We start from the raw sequence: 21,232 nt of genomic DNA, 5'->3' as shown, positions 1-21,232 counted from the left end.
TGTGTATATATAAACCAACACCTTGATCTCTGATTTACAGTTGGAAATACCACACTGGCATCAATCAAAGCAAGACTTCCAAATTGCATCAGTGAATTTTCCAGCTAATCTTCACTGAAAGGGTGATATCAGCAATAAAGGCATATCATACCAGAAGACAACAGACAAGATTGCCTCTGAGGGAGGTGAACTAACATTTATCTCCTTTTGCTCACTGCTCGCTGCTTCTGGTTATTAACATAAAACACAGCTACATTCTTATTGCAGGAAAGTATTTTTTATCCAGAAACATTTTTTTCCATCAGAAGAGGCACCAGCCCAATTCCTTTGTGTTTTTTGATTTAGATTCTCTACAGTTACTGGAATTTCCAGATGTAAATTGTTGATAGTAAAGGAGACACCTAAAAGTAAAGAATAAAATTAATTTTAAAATTATTGTCTTGTGGCTCCTTCTGAAAGTACATCTTGTCTGGTACAAATGCATGGCTCACCTCAAAGTGCCTTTAGCTCGGTCGGCTCTTCAGACGATGCAGCTATTCGTTCATAGACAACAAACAACTGGCAAAATTAAATTGGAGACTTTTTCAGGATGATATGGAAAAGCAGAGGTGATGGTTATTGGTTTGACACTCGCAAACCGGCAGGTGACAATCTCCTTCCCAAAGGAGCTCGTACTGTGGCACTATGTCGGGGTGAGGCAGGCACTGCGGGAGAGACCTGGGTTCAGTCGAGTGTGGAGCTGCTCAGTGCTTGGGATTATGAAGGAGCCCAGGGTTACTTTTGGTTTATATTATATTTTTATTTCCTTTGATCAGCTGTTCTGTGGTGTCCAGGCCTGAGGGCAGGGAGAGGCATTGTCACTCCACTGGCAGGGGAAAAAGTTCAGGCTGGCCACAGCACAGAGGAAGTGGACACAGTTGTTTTGTAACTCAGAAATACGTTGTATAACATAAAAAAAAAATGTTTTATAACATCGCTAATCCCCTTTTCCTGACGGCAGGCAGCGTCAGGCAGCAAAGGGTGCCTGTGCCGTGTGTGCTGCTACTCTTCGTACAGTGGCACCGCACTGTTTTGTATGTAAAGGTTCGGGTTTTTTTCGAATTTTACATGAATAATCCCCCTGGCACCTGCATCACCGATCCTTTTACTCCGTGTCAGTTTTTACCTGTAGGCAGGGCGCACGCAGGCGGCTTGGGCCGCCTCTGCACAGTGACGGCCACCGATCGACCGGCTGGATCTGCGTTACCCTGGGCGCCCCCCCCCCCCCCCCCGTGTTTGCCTCCGCCCCCCGGTTCCCTCTCTTCCCGGCGGTTTCCCTGCGCTTCCTGGGACAAGTCGCGTAGACGCCGCCGCTCCCGCCCTCCCTCACGCCCCGCGCCCCCCGCTCCCGGCATGCCCCGCGCCTCCCGGCGGGCGGGGCACCGCCCCGTCACGTGAGGGGCGGGCTGGGCCGGCGCGGGGAGCGCTGGGCGCCGCACTCGGGCCCGCGGCGGCGGCGGCGTCGCGGTGAGTCTCGGTGGGGCCGGGCCGGGCGGCGGGGGTAACGCCGGCGGGCCCTGCCCCTGCCCCGGGGAGCCCTCCCTCCCGTCCCCGCGCCGGTGTGCCCAGGCGGGGGCGGCTGCCGGCCCGGGCCTGCCCTCCGGCCCAGCCCCTCTCTCTCAGGGCCCCCGCCGGCTGCCCTGGGGGTTTTTGCGAGGGCCCCCCCCGCCGCCCCCGGCCCTGGGGGAGCCCCGCGGCCCCGGTGCCAGCCCGCCTGCCGGGAGCCGGCGGGGCCCTGCGGCCGGCGGGGCCCGGCCTCTGCGGCGGCTGGGTGCTGCCCGCTCCGGCCCCGGGCCCTCGCCCCGCTGTGCTGAATCAGGCTGGAAGCGGGACGGTGCCGGAGCGCATCGCCCAGCGCCGCGGCTTAGCAAGGCGCCTGTGAACTGTGATTTGTACCTTTCCTGCAAAAAGAAATTCGCTCTTGGGATAGAAAAAATACCCCGAGAGTGCTCTTGATTCGCTTTCAGACTTATAAGCCTCTGTAGTGTTCCTTTCTGACTGGCTTAAATTTTGTTCTGAATCTTGTGACTTCTTTGAGTGTTCACAGCTGAAAGCAGAAACCTTCCATTCCAGAGCAAACGTTTTTGCTTAATTTAAAACAAGAAATGACTCTGGAAAGTGATAGAGTGTTTCTGCTTGCTGGTGTTTGTGCTTTGGCAGCCAAAAAGTGTAATTCCGACAGTGTCTGATTAGTGGGTTTTGGTTTGTTCCTTTGATTTTCTGAGTTTTTTTCAGATGTAGGTGTAATTAAGAGTGTAAAAGGACTGTTAGCTTTTTTCTTTTCACAGAAAGCCCCATTTTTTCTTGGTCCTGTAGAAAGCAACATAGGCAAACTCAGTTTTAAAATTGCATAGATGTTAAGTGTTTTGCAGTTGGCCTGTAGATGGACTTGTCACAATAGGTATTAGTCAAAACTATGTACATTTAAAAAGTACCTTGGCTCTACTGCGTAATACCCGTTTTGGGGCAATATCATGCTCATTGCTTGCTGGTCATTATATATTTGTTTATCATTAACCAGATCTGAAGGGCAGACTTCTCATGGTACAGGATTAGCACTGGGTGAAACTAGAACCTCTTTCTTGATACGGTTTTTGTATTAACGTTAATTTGTGGTTTAGGTGGTTAAAAAAGTTAGGCTGTGCAGTTATTAACAAAGCTGGTAAGTGCAATGAGCCTTAACACACAGAACTTTTGGGGCTGTATGCAGCTTCATTGTGTGGCAGATGCCGCAAGAGATGAGATATAGAGGTGTTTTCAATAAAATGCAGAATTTTCCCTTTTTGCACTGTTGATCATTCTGTGCTTGGTCAGAAGTAAACTTCCAAAAGGCACACTTGCCCAAGAGAAGGGCTTGAAGCATCACTGAGGTTGAGCATACTCTAGTGTTAACATATTCCTGATGCATAGAGTTACAGTGTTAACTAAGAATAGAGTGCAGGACTAATGTAATGAGAGGTAACTGCAAATCTTTAATATTGTGTGTGTTCTTTTAAAGGAGAAAACATACTTTTTTTTTTCTATGCACTCAAATCGGGTAAAAATAAGTTTTGTTTCCTTCTGACTTTGCCAAGTTTACATAGCAGCTTTCATATGAAAGTCATTCCTGAATGTATTTGGGGGAAAAAAAAGAACCCAAATGAATGGTACTGTTGTTTTGGAAGGGATGAGAGGAAGTGCTTAACTGTGTGCAGAAAGGTGCCCAAATATGTGTGGGAAACATAAGCATGGTTAAAAGTCTGCATAAGATTTACATGTTGGAAACATGTCACGGAATTGTCAGGGTTGGAAGGGACCTCTGGAGATCATCTAGTCCAACCCCCTGCTAAAGCAGGATCACCTACAGCAGGTTGCAGAGAGTTGTGTCCAGGTAGGTTTTAAACATCTCCAGAGAAGGAGACTCTGCAACCTCTCTGGGAAGCCTGTCCTGGGGCTCTGTCACCCTCCAAGTAAAGTTCTTCCTCATATACAGATGGAACTTCCTTTGTTGCAGTTTGTGCCCGCTGCCCCTTATCATGTCGTTGCGCACTACTGAACAGAGCCCGGCCTCATCCTTTTGATGCTTGCCCTTAAGATATTTGTAGATGTTGATAAGATCCCCTCTCAGCCTTCCCTTCTCCAGGGTACCCAGGCCCAGCTCCCTCAGCCTCCCCTCACAAGGAAGATGCTCCAGTCCCCTCATCGTCTTTGTAGCGCCCTCCACTGGACCCTCTCCAGTAGTTCCCTGGCCCTCTTGAACTGGGGAGCCCAGAACTGGACCCAGCACTCCAGATGCGGCCTTACCAGGGCAGAGGAGACAGGGAGGACCACCTCCCTGGATCTGCTGGCCATGCTTCTCCCAACGCTCCCCAGGATCCCACTGGCCGCCTTGGCCACATGGGCACACTACAGGCTTATGGGCATCTTGCTGTCCCATCAGTAGTCCCAGGGTCTTCTCAGCAGAGCTGCCTCCCAGCAGGTCAACACCTGGCCTAACTGCTGCGTGGGGCTGTCCCTCCCCAGGTGCAGGACCTTACACTGACCTTTGTGGAACTTCCTGAGGTTCCTCTCCAGCCTGTCCAGGCCTTGCTGAATGGCAGCGCAGCCTTCTGGTGTATCAGCCGCTCCTCCCATTTTTCTTTCATCAGCAAACTGTTGATTTGCTCAGCCCACTCTGTCCCTTCATCCAGGTCATTGATGAGTAAGTTGAACAAGACTGAACCCAGTGCTGACCCCTGGGGAATGCTGCTAGTTGCTAGTTACAGGCTTCCAGCTAGGCTGCGCTGCTGGTCACAACCCTCTGAGCTCTGCTGTTCAGCCAGTTCTCAGTCCACCTCACTGTGGATTCAAAGCCGTATCTTAAATTTCTAGAAGAGAAAGTTCTCAGTTCCATCGTTTTGATGCCAAACCTCCTGACGCAAGGTGAAGCATAAAAAGAACTAGACCTGTTTGTTTCCTTTCTCCAGAATGTTTTTAGTAGCAACTGTTCTGTGAGTTTGCTTCCTTTCTGGAGGTTTTATTTTATTTAAGAATTTATTTATTTTGTTACAGAATATTGCAATTGACATTAGTTCTTAAAGTGCTAACAATGTCTTCCTACCTGTTCCATTCCTGTCAGGGGCCAGCTACAGCACAGAACTCCAATGCTGTTCGAGAGTTGAAGGAATGAACACACAGTCGTCCTCTCAGCTTGCACTGGAGTGGACACCTATATATTTTCTACAGCTGAAATGACTTACTAAACCTGGAAGCTTCTGAGCAAGAGAAAACAAAAGTAAGTGCTACACTTTTGTGTAAGATGTAGTCTGTGTACTTCAACAAAATATAAGTAATTGGTGCACAGACTCTTTGCTGGGTTGTTGCATAAAATGACTGGAGAGGCTGTATGCCAGAGACTCTGTGTGATGTGACTGGACCCGTTAATGCATAACGGACATAGGCAAATGTGGAATACAGAAGTATCGAGCTTTCTGTGCCTGGCACAGTACCTACCTGTTACTTGGAAGAGAGCACACGCAAACGTATGGTGCTGCCCCATGAAAGACTTAGGATAGCCCCAATCTCCCCTTTCTTAGGGATTAAAGCAAAGAACGGTTTATGGATGACTTCTTCATAGTCCTCAGTCTGCTTCTTTCAGACACAAACTCAGAATGATACTTTCTCTGTAGTATTACGTGTATTTAGAGAAGCAATCCATGCAGTGGAAGAGAGAAATAACACAGCAGATGAAGGAGGAGGAGTCTGATGCATCAGTTGTACATGTTCTCAAAGGAAAGTTGGAGGAAAGCCCGAGTAGGGGATGTAATTTTAACTGTTACAGTGTCTTTTTTTATAGATATAGATATATATATACACACAAACACACACACACACACACACACACACACACGATTTCATTATATAACAGATACAATTTCCATTTCTCTTGTGGAATCATCAGTTAAATCTTTAGCAATAGAACTGCAGTGGCCTAAGGGGATATCTTTCAAGAAGAATGAGCAGGGAGCAACTGAAGGCTCTCTTAATAGAAAACTTTGAAGCTGTATTTGCTGTCCCATAGGCTTTCCTGTCAACTGCATCAGCTTTTGACAATGTGGGAGGTATACATCCCTGCAGGGGATGCAGAGTAGAGAAAATAGACTGGGTGGGTTTAGAAAGCCACGGATCAGCCTTCAGGCATAGGTTTCCTACAGATGTAATGCTGATTCTAGAGGTAATGTGACTAATGGTTCCTAACAACAGCTACTCGCTTCTGTCGTGCCACCTATTCTAGCTAGACTTAACAGCTATTTGCTGTACAGGACTACATGCATAGAGGGAAAACTACCTTCTTTGATCCACTCATGTGACTGAACTTCCACTTCAGAACTTGGTTACTAGAGTAAATATTAAGGAAAAGTAAGTAAAAAAGAGAATCATGGCAAGAGAAAGATACTATGCATAGAACAGACACAGGAGAAGCAATCGGCAAGTACAAGTGGACAGAAATAATTGTCAGCATGAATTACAAGGAATAGATCTCTGATAATTGCTAGAAAACAGGCCTTAGCAAATAATTGTATTTATTGCCACTGAAGCAGGTGCTGCTTTTCCTTCTTACTGTGATACAAAGCATGAGAAATATCTAGCTAACAGCTCAGAGTCCATCAACAGATAAGTTACTTAGTGTCCATAATGGCATGTGTCCTACTATATCATCTCTTTGTGAGGGTGCTTGTAACTCTCCCACGAGAAAGCTTGTCAGGATGAAAGCCAGGGTTATCACCCTAAGCTATGTTTTCAATATAATTAGAAATGAGGAAGCAATTGGGTTGATGATTAGAAAAAGTAATGTTACAAACTTTTATGTTAGGTTTTGTTGACAGTTTTGCTTTGCTTTGAAAATAGAGTGGGAGTCAAATTCCATGAGAAGTTAAGGCAGTAAAAGAAAACCTTCAAATGGAGACAGGAGAAATATCAATCAAGACAGAACTGAAGATTTTTATTTGCTCCCTCCAGCTATTATTTATGGCTTCCCATGTGCAAGCAACAACATTATTGTTTTATGGTTTTTTAAAGAAACATATACACAGAAGTGCATAAGATCTGGTGGCACTAAGAAAATACTTACCAAACTTTCTGCCAAGCTCTTGTTGCTTGCTCCCACTTGTAGAACTTCATTGTCAAGATTTTTTTTTTTTTTTCATTAGTGCAAGGTTTTCCTGCTAATATCTTCAGAAGTACCTGGTGTAGTAAGCCTAATACCAGTGGGCAGGCAACTGTCATGCTTCTGATTTGTTTGCTGAAGTAAATAAGTCACTTGACTGTTGTGAACTTTTGTTCATTTGCACTTGTTCATATTGAGTCCTTTGGAGACAATGATTTGCCCTTTCAAATACAGGACACATTAGGGAACAAGAGAATGCTTTTTCTGGGAGAAGGAGCATTTCTGATTCTTTGCAAACAAATTTAGCAGTTCGTGTAGAGTTGTACAGCTTGCTGTTCACAGTCTAGCAGAGGACCGGCAACGTGTGGGATTCAGGAGTACGTTTATTTTAAGCCTGGTGGAGAACTGGTGTTTAGCAGACGGGTGGCTCCAAATTGCAAACTTTTTCATAAGTGATACTTTTTTTTGGTAGGATACAGAAATTTTTAATGCATTATTGATGAATTTAACTGACTTAAAAACTTCATTGCAGAAGTGCAAATAGTAGTATACATTCTACATGCACAGTATACCATTGAAGCTTGTACTGCTGGCATGGTTTCCCTGGGAAATGTAGGTTTCGTAAGTACATACAAATGGGATGTATTATTTAGATGCTAAGGGAGAAGACCCACTAGTGGAATGAGCCAGTCTCAGATCAGTAAAATCATGAGGATCTACTTGAGGAAAGATAAGGGCTGCAGACTCCATTACTAAGAAGTTACACTTGGCAGGATTTTATATCCTGTAACTGTGATGGTAAAGAAGAAACGGGAGATTCTGTGATCTAGCAATTCTTATTGATTCCAAAGATCCACTCTGGAATAAGTGCAGGTAGAAGCTTATGACTTGACATGTCAAGGTGGTTTGTTGTTGTACATCATAGATATGATTTGCACTTGAGCTCTGACGTAAGAAACCATAAGTGCTATCAAGTGATTTAAGAGAACCTCTTCCTTTTCCTGCTTGATACTTAATCTCACAGGTAAGTCAGTTTTCCTTTCTTTCTGTTTGCCATCAGTTGCATAAGGAGTGACAGGTAATTGCTGGTGGCCGCAGGTAAATAAATACGTGTAACTATGATGTCTGAATTGGCATTGCTCTAGGCATGTTTTTGATGCCCATACTGTATGGCTTTTAAATGTTAAAATCTGTTTTTTAGTTAAGTAGTCTAAATATATCAGGTCAGAGAGCATGAACAATATTATTATGATTCATGATCAGAGGGCTGGAGCACCTCTCCTGTGAAGACAGGGTGGGAGAGTTGGGGTTGTTCAGCCTGGAGAAGAGAAGGCTCCAGGGAGACCTTGCTGCAGCCTGCCAGTACTTAGAAGACTTATAAAAAAGGACAAACGTTTTAGCAGGGCCTGTTGCAATAGGACAGGCAGTAATGGCTTTGAACTAAAAGAGGAACATTTATACTAGATATAATGGATTTTTAGTGATGAGGGTGGTGAAACAGTGGAACAGGGTGCCCACAGAGATGGTTGATGCCCCATCCTTGGAAGCATTCAAGGTCAGGCTGGGTGGGGCTCTGAGCAACCTGCTGTAGTTGAAGAGGTATGTCCCTGCTCATTGAGGGGGATAGGACTAGATGATCTTTAAAGGCCCTTTCCAGACCAAACTACTCTAGAATTCTTTCTTAAAAAAGAGAGTTTTTCTTCTACACACACACCCCCACCCCCCGCATTGGCATCTTTCACTGTTGCAGAAGTTTTAATTTATTTTTTTTTTATTTCCCTTGGAAATAAATGTAAGCAAGTATTTCTGTGGCATGGGTGTTTTGGTGATTTGGTTGTGTGTGTGTGTGGTGGTGATTTTTTTTTTTAAGCTTTATCTGTTTGAAACTGGAATGCTCTGCCTTTATGCTACTTACTTTTTGTAGCTTTGTTGGACTTTGGAGACTTCTGCTACCTCATTTTTGTTTCCGTTATTGAGTATAGTTCCTTTGTGCTAAAATATAACTAAATATAACTGGTTATATGAGTGTGAAAGAGATATTTTTATGAACTTGATTAGTTGGTTGTGGCACTTTGGTTTCACTGTATTTCTTCTTGGTTGATTAGTGCTATTTTGTTAGGGACAGCTGATGTCTGGAAAACTGCCTTCGTTGCTGTAGTGTAGATCTTTCTTGTGATTTGTTTTGTAACCCTATATATCTTTATATAAAATTCTAAAATTTTATTAACCTTTAATGAAATGAATGACTGCCCTTGATTTCATTAGATTAAATGCTTGTTTACTGGCGTTAAAGATGCTGATGCTTATTTCAGTGACTTGCTGATATGATAGACTGTTGCTTTTCCATAATTGATTTTTTTTAAAGGATTTGTGTTCTTTTTTGCTTAGAGTGAAATACTTCTATGTGTTTTGGATTTTTTTTCCTTCTCCCTACATGGTTGTCTTAGCTTAATTTTGCTACTGTCTTAGAAATTCCTAGAGTTCTGCTCTATTCTATGTTATTTCTGAAAACCTATGTGTTATGTGTTATCTCTTCTGTGCAGCTGTGGTGCTGACAGATGTGTTTTTTGTTTTTAGGACTTTGTATTTTATGCTTTTAATGTTATTGCGGGAAACACAAGGCAATATATTCATACTAGCTCTGTAGGTTGTTACTGTACCTAATAAAACTCTACAGTAATCTGTGTAACACCAGCATACTTTGTCACTATAAACCTGCTTTTTCATTTTTTTGCTGCTTATGTTCAAATGAAAGTGCAAGCAGCTTTTTCTATATACCCACACTAACTTACACTTACCTCTCAAACACAGTGAAAAATTGTTTACTAATATATTATTATTTTTCTTCTCTTTGAAATAATTCCTTATTTGTTATCAGGTCTAACTATGAAAATAATTTTTATCTAGACTGGCAGGTGTCTTGCAGGTCTTAAATGATTAACCCAGTGCACTGATGGTTTTCAAGTGTCATGTAATTGTCCAATTGTGACTGTAACTTTAGAAGTGCTCTAATTCTTTTCGGAATTACTATGACAGCAAATGAAGGGATTTAGTAAATTTTGTAACTGTATTTTTAGGAGAGGCCTTGGAGGTGCACAGACTTTTTATATGCTTCCACAGATCATCATATGGAGCAGGATTATGAGAACTTTGGCATTGTGCTGTGTCATGGTTGTTGATGTGTGACAGAAATGGGAATGCTTCTAGAAGATGTTCAGTTAAACTGTTGTTCATTTTTACTGTATTGATAAATCTGATTCTGGTAAAAGCAAATAGTTCTCATGCTTATCCAGTTGCCCTTATATTTATATACAGATGTATATATATATATACACACACACACAATAACTGCTTCAACTACAGTAATATGTGTCACTAATGTTTTTTTGCCATGTTTACTTCTTACGTAGTATATTCTGTAAATGTCTTCTGTGTATAGTAATTTAGCAGTTTAATTTCCTCAGTCTTTCTGGAGCAACATATTGAACATTATGGACTATATAAAGTTAAAAGCTTCATTTTACATTAAGTGGTGTCAATTTTTTTTTGCTCCAGATGGTTGATGTAGGTACAAATTTGAAGAGGTTTTCTTCCAAAGCTTTAATCAGTGATGGTCAAAAATATTCAATATCTGGAAGGTGGTGCTCCCAGTTCACTTCATGCAGTTTACTTGATTTCAGATGTTTGTGGTAGTAATCCTTTGGCTGATGCAGGTTATGTTGTGGTTGGGCACAAACTGGTTCTTTATATGTGTTAAGATTTTAGGTTGAGACAAGCATGGCTCAGTTATATAATAGTTACAAATTATTTGGTATGATTATGGTGTGAAGGTGAAGCCTTAAAAGGACCAGCAAAATGTCAAATGAACTTTGATTTCTTCCGTGTTATAAACGATGAAAACTAGTTTTACCAGGCTGCTGTCAATCTGAACATGAGTCTTGGTGATCTTTCCAAGCTGTGCTGCATACATTCTCTCACCTGTTGCCAGTGAAGAACTGTAAAGGATGAATAGCTTGCCACTTCAGTTTCTTAACCCTCAAAAGCTTATTTACATGTTTTAAAGTTTATTTAGATTTTCTGTGTGGGCATGTGCTGATATCTGTCAGCATTTATTCATAAACAGCAGATAGGATCCTTGAAATGACTTAAAATCTGGCCTTCAGTGCCTACCATTTCAAATGTTGTTGCGCCTCCATTCCCATGAATCCTAGGAAGCACAAGTATAAATATAATCTTTAATGAAAATAGAGATTCCAAGTAGTTTAATTGTTATTGTAAGATCATTGGAGCCTACATTTCTTGGTAGTGTTACTATATTAAGTTCTGGTAACTTTAACAAAGCTTTGTTTATTAGTTCAAGTTAAATCCAGTAAAATTTCTTTGTCTCCTTGCTATTCTGGATTCAGGGAAGAATGTTCAACTGTTTGTAACTGTAGAATACCATAAACAAAGCTCTCTTGATTTATTTTCAATTTGCAGAGTAATTGTACTTCAGTTCAGCTGCTGCCAAGTGTGAGACTTGCATGGCTTTCAGTTTTTGTGCAAGTATAGAAGTACATATGGGTGATACTGGGGAATAAAATGTTTCTGCAGTGGAAAACTACTTGCAAGATTTTTCTCTGTGTGGAAGGACTACTGCTGCTCTGTGATAATGAGAAAGTTGTAGCTATTTTAAGACTATGATGGAGTATGTTTTTGAATTGTTCATGGCAGTATTACTTTGGGAAGTTGCCAGAAGCAGCTTCTACCATTTGTCAGAAAAATAAATTATATTTTAAAAGGAAATATTTCATGTTCATTTTAAATGTTTTTGAAAACTTGTTTGCTCTTTTGATACAGAGGAGTCCACTTCTTTAAGGGTGTGTCTTTGTTTGAGTATTTTTAAATGAGAACTTAATCTTGTCTGTTGTCTGAAGATCACAGAAGCATAGAGCAGTTCAGGTTAGAAGGGACTTCAGCAGGTCTCTGGTTCAACCCCTTGCTCAAAGCAGGGTCAGCCCCAGCTGCTGAAAGCTTTACATGGTTGGGTCTTAAAAACCTCTGAGGATGGAGACTGCAACCTCCCTGGGCCTTGTTTTCACTGCCTGACTGCCTTACTGTGCAAAAGTAGTGGGGTTTTTTCCTTAAATTGAGCCGGAATCTATTTTGTTTGTGTTGTGTGTTGTCTTCTCGTCAGTCACTGCTTTGAGGACTCTGGCTCTGTCTTCTCAGTAACCACCTCAGAGGTACTACTGGTGGGTGGGCAGCTGTGGGGTCCCACCGAAGCAGTCTCCTCTTCAGGCTGAACAATTCCCGGCTGCCTCAGCCTCTCATCGTAGGGCAGGTGCTCTGGGTCCTGGTCGTGTTGGTGGCCCTCTGCTGAACCCCCTACCAATGCCTGTCTTGTGCTGGGGTCCAGCAGCAGACACTGTTCTAAAATGCTAATTGGGTGTTCTGTAATGTAAAGTTTAATACCTGACCATAGCTTGCTTACTGAAATCAAGGAAACGTGGATGGTTATAAATGTGCATGTTAGTATTTGGGTTTTTTAAGTGTAATTGGATTTCAAAGTAAAATTTAGGTAGCATTAAAAGAATTCTTCCACTTATCTACGGATGAAATAACTCACATGAATTTTAGTGAAAATGTTTGATGATGGATTAAAAAAAGTATCTGACAGAGAGCACCTTATCTTCAATACATATTTATTCAACTTAATTAACTCTGAGTAAGTCAAATTTGCATCATTAAAGTGTTGGAAATGAAACAGAGTAGTTGGTTGTAATTCTGTAATGAAATACTCTATAGAAATTGAAGTTGGTGAGTGAGTTCATTCTCACTGTGTAGAATGTTTAAATAAATTAGTCTCATGGAGAGTTGGGGGAATTTTACACAAAGTAAGCTTACATGCACGCAGAGGTCTGCTGCAACAGCTCCACAGACATCTTGGTTGTTGGAAGTGGCATGGTGGGGAGGTGAGCTCTGTCCCGCTGTCTGTCAGGTTCTACAAAGAGAAATTTTTCTGAGAATCTGAAGGGATCCCTGCGTATTCATTCCTTCTAATTTACACTGAGGTTTGGAAAAGTTGTAGTCAGTGTTCCGGAGTCCGATGATTATTTCAGAATCGTAACTCACCTCATGTTATGCCTACAGTTCAGCCAAAACTTAGTGAATGTGTGTAAGGGAGGCAAGCGAGGAAACAGAAGGCTTTTAAAACACTTCATAGTGTTCTCCTGTGTGAGCAGCAGAAACACGCTATGATTGGAGATTGTAGTGAAAGGCATAAGGAATGTCCAAACAAGCTTTTTTGTTCTTACGAGCTTAGGCAGTGGGTTGGCACCGGGGTGAGTGTCCAGGATCCTGGGTGGGATTGTGTGACCTCTGCTGAAGCTTGTCTTTCTGTGGCTTCGCTGGTGGAGTGGCTGTGGTTGCAAGATCAACAGCTAGCTTGGGTGTGCCTGTACCTGCTGCAGTCAAAATTTCCATTTTGTAGTGCAGATCTATTCAGGGTTGCCACATCTTTTAAAAGTCACTTTTCTAGGGCTTGTTTATGCTCACTTGTCTCTCATCGTTGGTGCAACCTTCATTTAAATTTGTGAGCTCTAGTTAAAACCACTTTCTATACAGACAGAAAAACTGGGACTGTGCTGTGCCTTTGTCTCTTCATCTCACCTGGTATTTCTCACTTAAAATATGAACAAAACCCGCTTAATATGGAAAACATTTTTAAACAAGCTTCTGAGTAAATACACCTTTTACCTTTTTAAATACCTGGTTGTTGGAAAACTTAAGCTTCTATAGGAAAAGTCATCTGAACAAATCTTGGATGTTCCCAAGTTAACGTTGGCAATATAGAAAAACTTAAATGTACCTTAAGTTTTATAGCATGTAAGATATTGCAAGGAAGGAAAAACTTTATCTTCTAAATTTTATAGTCTCCAGTGTTGCAGTAGTTTTCCTGTGGAGGTTAGTTTGAAAGAACAGTGATTTAATGTTGATTGCTAATGGCTTTTCGTTTAAGTTGTTGGCATTGTACTAAAATTAGGTCAGGACCGCTCTGTTTCAGTGTCTGGAGAAAGCTGAGACTGCCAGAGATGCAGAAAGGCAGCAGTAAACCTCTGTGCAACAGGGTCACACAGGTTCTGCAGCATTCAAAAGCATTTTTTCTTTTTTTTTTTCTTTTATTTTTTCAAGTTAATGGGAGGGGTGTGTTTTGGTTGGGTGTGGGTTTTGGTTTTTTTTAGGCAGTGATTTTTCTACTGATAGGCTGTATCACTGAATATTACAGTTTTAAACAGAATGTCAGGTTTCCTGTGTTTTCTTCATGAGCTATGGAAGACTTGAGCAGTGTAAGAAGGTAACAAACCTGTACAACTTCAGGTCATGGTTTTCCTCCTTCTTCCTGCACAGACACATTCCTGCACTGTTACAGTAACTTCAAAGCATTTTGGATCTTGCACTTTTATCTGTCAGTGTCGCTTCGTGTAGGGCTGTTGCAGTGTCACTGTGAGCCCAGCTATGCAGGAGCATGGGCTGACTTGTGCTGCAGAGATATGTGCAAACTTTTTTCAGCGTTGAGAGGGGAGAGTAAGTATTTATTTAAAGTTACAATGTTTCATTTATGGAACAGGAACAAAGGCTGTGTGGTCTGTAATCACCTTAAACTCCCTTCCCCAAACAAACAAACAAAACCTCTTCAGGACTGCTCTGGAATGTCAACTGGACTTGATGAAGGGCGTGTGACTAGTGAAAGGGAAGTATAATTTGGTACAAAGTTGCTGTTTGGAGGGACTTCAAGTATGAACATTTTCCCAGTGTTTTTTTTTCTAGAAATCCCATGTGCAATTTTCCCCAGTGTTTGCTCTAGAGATCCCATGTGTGATGTCAGGAAATAATTAAGATGATGAATTCTGTATTATACAATTCTGTCTTTAATCAATACCATTTTAAAAAAATATATATTCTTTTAAACATATCAAGGCTATTCTGACCAGAAAGCTGGACACTCCCCCTTCTGGTGCGCTAACTGAAGTTTCAGTTTAGGAAATGGGGGGTTGTTTTTAAATGTAGAAGTGTTGTGGAACTCCTGCTTTTTCCTTCTCTTCCCTTATTTTTTTTTTCTTCCCTTTTTTTTTTTTTTAAAACTTGAAACACTTGAGTGTGTTGACATGCTTGTGATTTCAAGAGCTGTGCAGTACTTTTATAGCTTGTTCCTGGTTTCCTAAATGAAAAATCCAAGTAGATTGCATTTCATAGTACGTACATCCTGTCACTTAAAATAAACACTCTAAATGTCTGAATACTATTACTAGTTCAGTCAACAAACAACTGGATTCCAAAATACAGCTTGATACAGAATATTCCTTATAAGAAGAACCAATCACAGAGCTAGTAATTAATTTCGTATTAGATTTGGATGCTTTTAAATAGTGATCTTCAATTATAAGGCATTGTGTAATTTTTAAAATTAATAACTTGTAAAACAGTCTTGGAAGCTCTGTATTTCTACCTGTGGATCTCTAAAGTCTAAAATCTCTCCCATAAACAGTATGTATTCCAGGAAGAAGTTTAAAGTCTCTAATTTGTGATTTCTCATCAGATACCCAGTATGGCCGCATCATCAACACCTAAATATAATTCGAACTCCTTGGAGAGTTCCTCAAGTAAAAGGGTAAGTATAACTTTTTTCATGTTTGTTACATCAAAGATCTCAAAATATCCTCCGTATCACAAGTTATGAGAGCCTCCTTAAAATCAATTCTAATATGTTTACGCTTATCCATGTTTTCTACGTTGAGATATTCTGTGGCATTCTTGAAAATTCTTGGCACTTTGCTGTAGAAGGATTCTGTACTGCAGTTGATAAGTTATACCTAGTTATGTTTGGCTGGCTTAGTTTTAAAATGTTCATCTGTAGTGTGAAATACGTTGAAGCAATCTAAATGACATTCCCCTCAGCTTTTTGAAGCTGCGTGCTGAAGAAAATGTAACCTGTGTGCAAGAAAACAGAAACTAAGGTTTTATTAAGCTTTTTAAACATTTTTTCAAAAACAATGATTATTTTCTATTCATCATTATTAAAAATACTGAACTTGGGAAAGGCACAAATGAGTAGATTGTGTATAATAGTTGTGAGTACGTTGCTTGAGTGATTTCAGTTGATTTGTTCTTCCAAGCCCAGCATACTTGGAAAAATAAATGCACAAAACCTTTAGAGAACTTATAATATAGAAATTTAATCCCAATTTAATGCAAATATAATTAACTATTCTTTCAGAAGGAGAAATACTAAAACATGCTGGTGTTTCAGATCTGTTCAACCTTTAAATGTTTAATAACTGCAGCTTAGGATAGTGGTGTGTGTTCCTGTTTTGATTCAGTCTGTCAGTTTCTACTGTGAAGAAACCTGTTCTTTCCCATGCAGAAATTACCTTTAAAGGTTGATTGTTCGTTTGTTTGTTTTATCTGGAACTTGAAGGAATTGTAACTAAAATAGGATGTGCTATTGTACTTTCTTTAGATGCTAAAAGATGGAACTAACTGGGAACAAAATGAAGAAATACCTCGTTTGCCAGGAGAGACTAGAGTTACAGGTATGAAGCTATATAGCTGCCTAATGCAATGCTTGATTAGGAGTCTGGCATTTACATGTATCTTTACTGGATTGTTTTCATAATTTGGACTGGTTTGGGCTGGGGACAGGGTAAGTCATGCTAAAACATCATTAGTTTTTTGAAGTCATTGCAATAAGAATTTTTCATCACCACAGATAACTTTTTAAGTCTTTAAAATTTTGGTTTCCACACACTGCAGATCCTCCAATACAAAGAAATGGCAAGTCAAGGTGTGTCATAATTGTATCTACAGGCTAAGTAGCAGGTGTCTAGCAATGAGAGCCCCTCCAAGCTTTCTGAAGTCAAGAGAATTCTGTGCGCCACCCACTATGAATCGATACCTTGTACAGGAGTGTGGAAACTTAGCTCAAACCATGCCTACCCTAAGTACTATTCTTATGCTTCCTTGACACAACATGGCATGCATGTAGCTACTATTCATTTACATACAGTAATTTTGTAGCATAAGGAAGATTAATGTATTGTGTACAGTGACTTCTTACTGGAATGGAGCCTTCCACTCATGGGCGCTTGTGTTGAGGGATCAGAATGCAATGGGAAGAGGTTGGTCTTCTATTTGTGAAGCTTCTCCTTCCCCCTGCCTGAGGATTTTTTAGCTGGGTTTGTGAACAGGATTGGCTGAGGTGAAACCAAAGTAGTGATTTAGAGGAGAGAGGGAGGTTTTTAATGAGGAGAGTTGTGGGGAAGGCATGAGGGAGAGGGTGTGGGACTAAGATGAATGATCCTTATGAAAATTGTCTGTGCTTTGGGGAAGCACACTGGAAGAAGGGTGCTTGTTGTGGAAGGCAGATAAATAGGTTGGGCTAAAGAAATGAGTGGACAGGGAGAAATAGGTGGTTTGTACTGCTTCGCTTAAGTCTGTAATGACATTGCTTCAGTTGAGTCTGTCTTTTTTTGAGTAGTATGTGTTAGTACTTGTTTTGTTACTGTCCTTGCTGAAACATTGCTGATGGCCCTGCTGTGTTTGATTGCCTCAAATTGAAATGTAATGTTTCTCTTCAGGATGGTGAGTTCCCTAAACACTTCAGAACTTGAACTACATACTTCAGTGCAGAATTGATTACAGAGCACTGAAAGATGTAATATATCAATAGAAGTGTATGTGTTTGTTCTGGGATAGTGAATGGACTGGTTCAGTAGTCACAGAGAGGACTTAAATCTACTTGCTGTTCTGTGTCCTGCCCTCTTCTGTGTAGTGCCAAGAAAGAGAAGAACACAGATGTAATTAGGGAAGGCTACTGAAATCTGCTGATTTAATTTGGAAAAGTTTAGTATATGAAACTTTTTCACATTTTCCTAATAATTCAAGTGGATGAAACTCAGATTTATTACTTTTTAAATTCGTTCATCTCTGAGTGGCTGTTATGAGTGCAGCTCTCTTTAGTTTACTGCTACTTAACTGATGCTGTCCTTAGCTCTGATTTTTTTTCTTTTTACAATCTTTAAGAAATGCTGCATTTCTTACAGACAAGGATGTTATTTATATGTGTCCGTTTAATGGCCCTGTTAAAGGAAGAGTGTACATCACAAACTACAGGCTATACCTAAGAAGTGTGGAAAATGTGAGTAATATGCCACAATTGCTTTGGTGGGATGAGTTGGCTTTAAACCCCCTTCCCTTCACCCCCACTGCTTTTGGTTTTTGTGGCCAGTTCATTTGTTTTAGTTGTGGCCCACGTATGCTTGTGGAATTGCATGGGAGGCTTTTCACTGGGAATGATCTGTTTGTAATAACCTTATCTTAACTGTGTAATGACTAAGTAGTAATTGCCTTTGTGCCACTAAGAAATCCATGTAAAAATGGAAGTTCTTTAAAGTCAGATGTGTTGTAAAAGTGTTATTTCTGCCTGGTAAAATTACAGTTTAATCACACTGAACTGATACCTTTATCTTTTGTCTGTTGGAGCTTTTTTGATAGCTGCTCCCTTTACGCTTACTCTATGATAGATCAAGGGCAGCAACTGATGATGTGCAATAGTTCTTAAAATGGCTGTCACTTAAACCAAGATTTTGATTGTCCTTGCTGCTGGAAAAGAAAAATACTTTGATCAATAGAACCTTACATGGGCGGTGGGAGTAGCAATGTGTTCGATAACAAGCGCATTTTATTCTCTTTCATGTTGCCACTTATCTGTTTCATAACATGGTTTTTGTTTGTATTTTTTTAAAAGTAAGGTTTTAGGACTATTGAACTGAGGTCTTTCTGGTTGCAGCTAACTCTACTAGTAATCTATTTTTCATTTTTTTTCTAGTTTATCCTGTGTGTCAATAAAGCCGTCTTAGCAGACAGAGGCAATCAGATGTGTGTAGCAGAAGGCATCTTTTAGGGTGTTGCCACCTTTTTTTCCTGCATACTGTATTAGGCATGAAGTATTTTTGTTGCATGTTAAATTGGATGGTATTCAAGACTGTAGAGTGACTGTGCAGACTTCGTAATGTGTTGGGAGGAGAGACTCAAATGCAGAAACACACTTCTGCTTCCTTGACTGTATTTCATGTTTGCTTTCTATTCTAGAATGCATAAGAACATTTCGCTTGAGTCTTCTTTTTAGATTAATCTTCCTTACTCAAACTTTCCTTGCAGGATCCAGTTGTAATATTGAATGTTCCATTGGGTGTAATTTCAAGGATTGAAAAAATGGGAGGAGCTTCAAGCAGAGGAGAGAACTCTTACGGATTAGATATAACCTGTAAAGTAAGACTTTCCAATAATTCAATAGAAAATGAAATCTATAGGTTCCTTTTCTCACTGCTTACCTATTTATAGGAATGAAAAATCACGTTCTTCACAGCTGAATTTAAAAAGAGGGGGGTTTGGACCTGGACAGGGAAATACCTTTTGTACAAAGGGCTATTTAACTGTCCTCTCTGCATGCGAGGAGAGGGGCTGGTCTTCCTTTCTGAGTCACTACTTGACAAGAGGTTTTGCACAGTAGTCCTGTTTTAGGGCATTATTCCTGCATTGCTTCATTATTTCATTAGTTCTAAAAGCAATTTTTTTATAATCCTAAAATCTTTGAAGAACACCTCAAACAGGGGTTTTATAAGCCATAAAGGCAGTGAAAAGCTTATGTAACAGCCATCTCTGTTTCCTTAGTCTCACAAGAAAATTGTTGCCATGAAAAAATATGGTCATAGGGAAGTTCCCAGTGGATAATTCAGGATCCTTTGACTCATTAATGGAGTATGTATACACATTTAATTCTTAGTAGTTAATGCGCAGATTGCTTATTTTGGATGTTAGTGATGAGAAAATAGCTAGGGACAATGTAGTCTGAACAGATTATTGGCAAATTTTCATTTTGAAAACATAGACTAATTCCCATCCTGCAAATGTTCAATAGCCCATGAGACTTCAGTGAATCAGATTCAGTCATTTCTGATGGCTTTATGCCAAAGCAGCATTTGCACCACACGGAGTGTGGTACTGCTTTATTTGTAGAATTCTTATGCTCTATTCTATTTTATGGTGTAAGAAATAAAAGTGTACATTCACAGGGGTTTGAGGTGTGTTGCAAGCAGATTCTAAATCATGTTTACTGTACTATATAGCATTTGTACATCAGATAAAAGTATCTTACTGCTTTCACTTAAAAGATAATGCCTTTGTTTTAGGATATGAGAAATTTACGGTTTGCATTAAAACAAGAAGGGCACAGTAGAAGGGATATATTTGAAGTCCTCACAAAATATGCTTTTCCCCAGTCACATAACTTGGTAAGTTACATCGTTTATACTATTGAGTTGTCTTAATGCAGAGTTCTTGCCAATTAACTTCAACTGTTTGACCTGCTAATGGACATCATGTCTGCTTAAAGAGAATAACCACAGAATCTGGTGTCAGCATAAACTAAAAAGAACTAATGGTTTTGTTTAGTACATTTACAACACTTAAATGTATGTATTTTTAAAGTTATGGATGCTGTATGCTATACTTCAAGTAAACTACTGAGCACCTCTGATCCACACAGATTTCATTGCTTAGAGACTGCAAGTTGTCCTCCTTAATTAGGAAATACAGTAGTACATGCCTTACTTGATTTCTTGAAAATATTAAAACTATTGGGCAGTCTCCAAGGTAATGATAAATATGAATCACCAAGAGTTTTACTTCAGGAAAAGAAGATATGGTAAGACAACACTTGTTTTATTGATGAAGCTGATGAAAAATATAACAGGCAGCTTATAGTGTCATGAATTTACACAGATTTATTTCAGGTTAAAAAAAAGCACCTTATGGAAGGAATTGAGCAACAATTATGTTAACTAACCATTACCTTCAATTTCTTTGCCCAAATCTGTGTATTGTTCTCGGTGTGAATCATTTTGACATCTCTTCAGTAAATGCTTCATTTTGTCTTTTGTAAAATTTACTTTACATTTTATTATGTTCCTTTCATTTAGTATAATTGTATGAGAGCTCTCTTCACAAAATGTTGGAGGGTTCTGCTATGAATTCTTAAAAAGTTTGTTCAGGTAATTGTTGAGTGGATGAGGCTGCAGCAGGAATCTTATTTCCTTCTCCGAAGGCACATGTCAATCAATGGGTTATACTCTATAAACATTTAAGTCTTTGTAAGTATTTTTGCAGAAATTTTGCATTCTGTATGCAAACCGTCTGTGGAATGAAAGCATAAGGAGAAATAAATGCTGTTGCTTAGAAGTTTTCGCTTTGCTTTGCAATCTCATCCAATATTTAATTATTCTCATGGTGAAGAATTTTTTTTCTTACATTGAGGACCTGTACAGATTTGCATGTAGTGACTGTGGGCAAATTAAGTTTTAACTGACTTAGGAGCATCCCTTATGGGATTTTTTCTATGGTGCCCAATCCAACTACAGGGCTTGAATAATATGGTGATAAGATGTGGACTTGTGTTAGGTTTTGTCATGCAAAAAGTCCCAGTTTTGGCGTCTAGCAATGATAGTGAGTAATGTGTGGAGTGGTACACTT

The 21,232-nt window shown here is 40.2% G+C and overlaps 1 protein-coding gene across 3 annotated transcripts in view; it reads left to right on the top strand.

Annotated features, from left to right (window-relative positions):
* The first annotated feature begins 1,407 nt into the window (after window positions 1–1,407).
* MTM1 (myotubularin 1) overlaps window positions 1,408–21,232 on the top strand; it is a 48,724-nt gene continuing 28,899 nt past the window's right edge. For 2 of the 3 annotated variants that reach the window (XM_037408219.1, XM_037408218.1), the window contains exons 1-7: window positions 1,408–1,506; window positions 4,637–4,792; window positions 15,243–15,314; window positions 16,164–16,236; window positions 17,746–17,840; window positions 18,863–18,973; window positions 19,894–19,995. In XM_037408219.1, the coding sequence (XP_037264116.1) occupies window positions 15,252–15,314; window positions 16,164–16,236; window positions 17,746–17,840; window positions 18,863–18,973; window positions 19,894–19,995 (444 nt within the window). In that variant the 5' untranslated portion in view covers window positions 1,408–1,506; window positions 4,637–4,792; window positions 15,243–15,251. Of the gene's footprint in view, window positions 1,507–4,636; window positions 4,793–15,242; window positions 15,315–16,163; window positions 16,237–17,725; window positions 17,841–18,862; window positions 18,974–19,893; window positions 19,996–21,232 lie in introns of those variants that run through there. The other variant, XM_037408220.1, reaches the window with a different exon arrangement.

Source organism: Falco rusticolus, chromosome 14 (genome assembly GCF_015220075.1).
Source record: "Falco rusticolus isolate bFalRus1 chromosome 14, bFalRus1.pri, whole genome shotgun sequence".
NCBI classification, from domain to species: domain Eukaryota; kingdom Metazoa; phylum Chordata; class Aves; order Falconiformes; family Falconidae; genus Falco; species Falco rusticolus.
The sequence above is the reverse complement of the archived record's forward strand: the minus strand, read 5'-3'. Positions and strand labels throughout refer to the sequence as shown.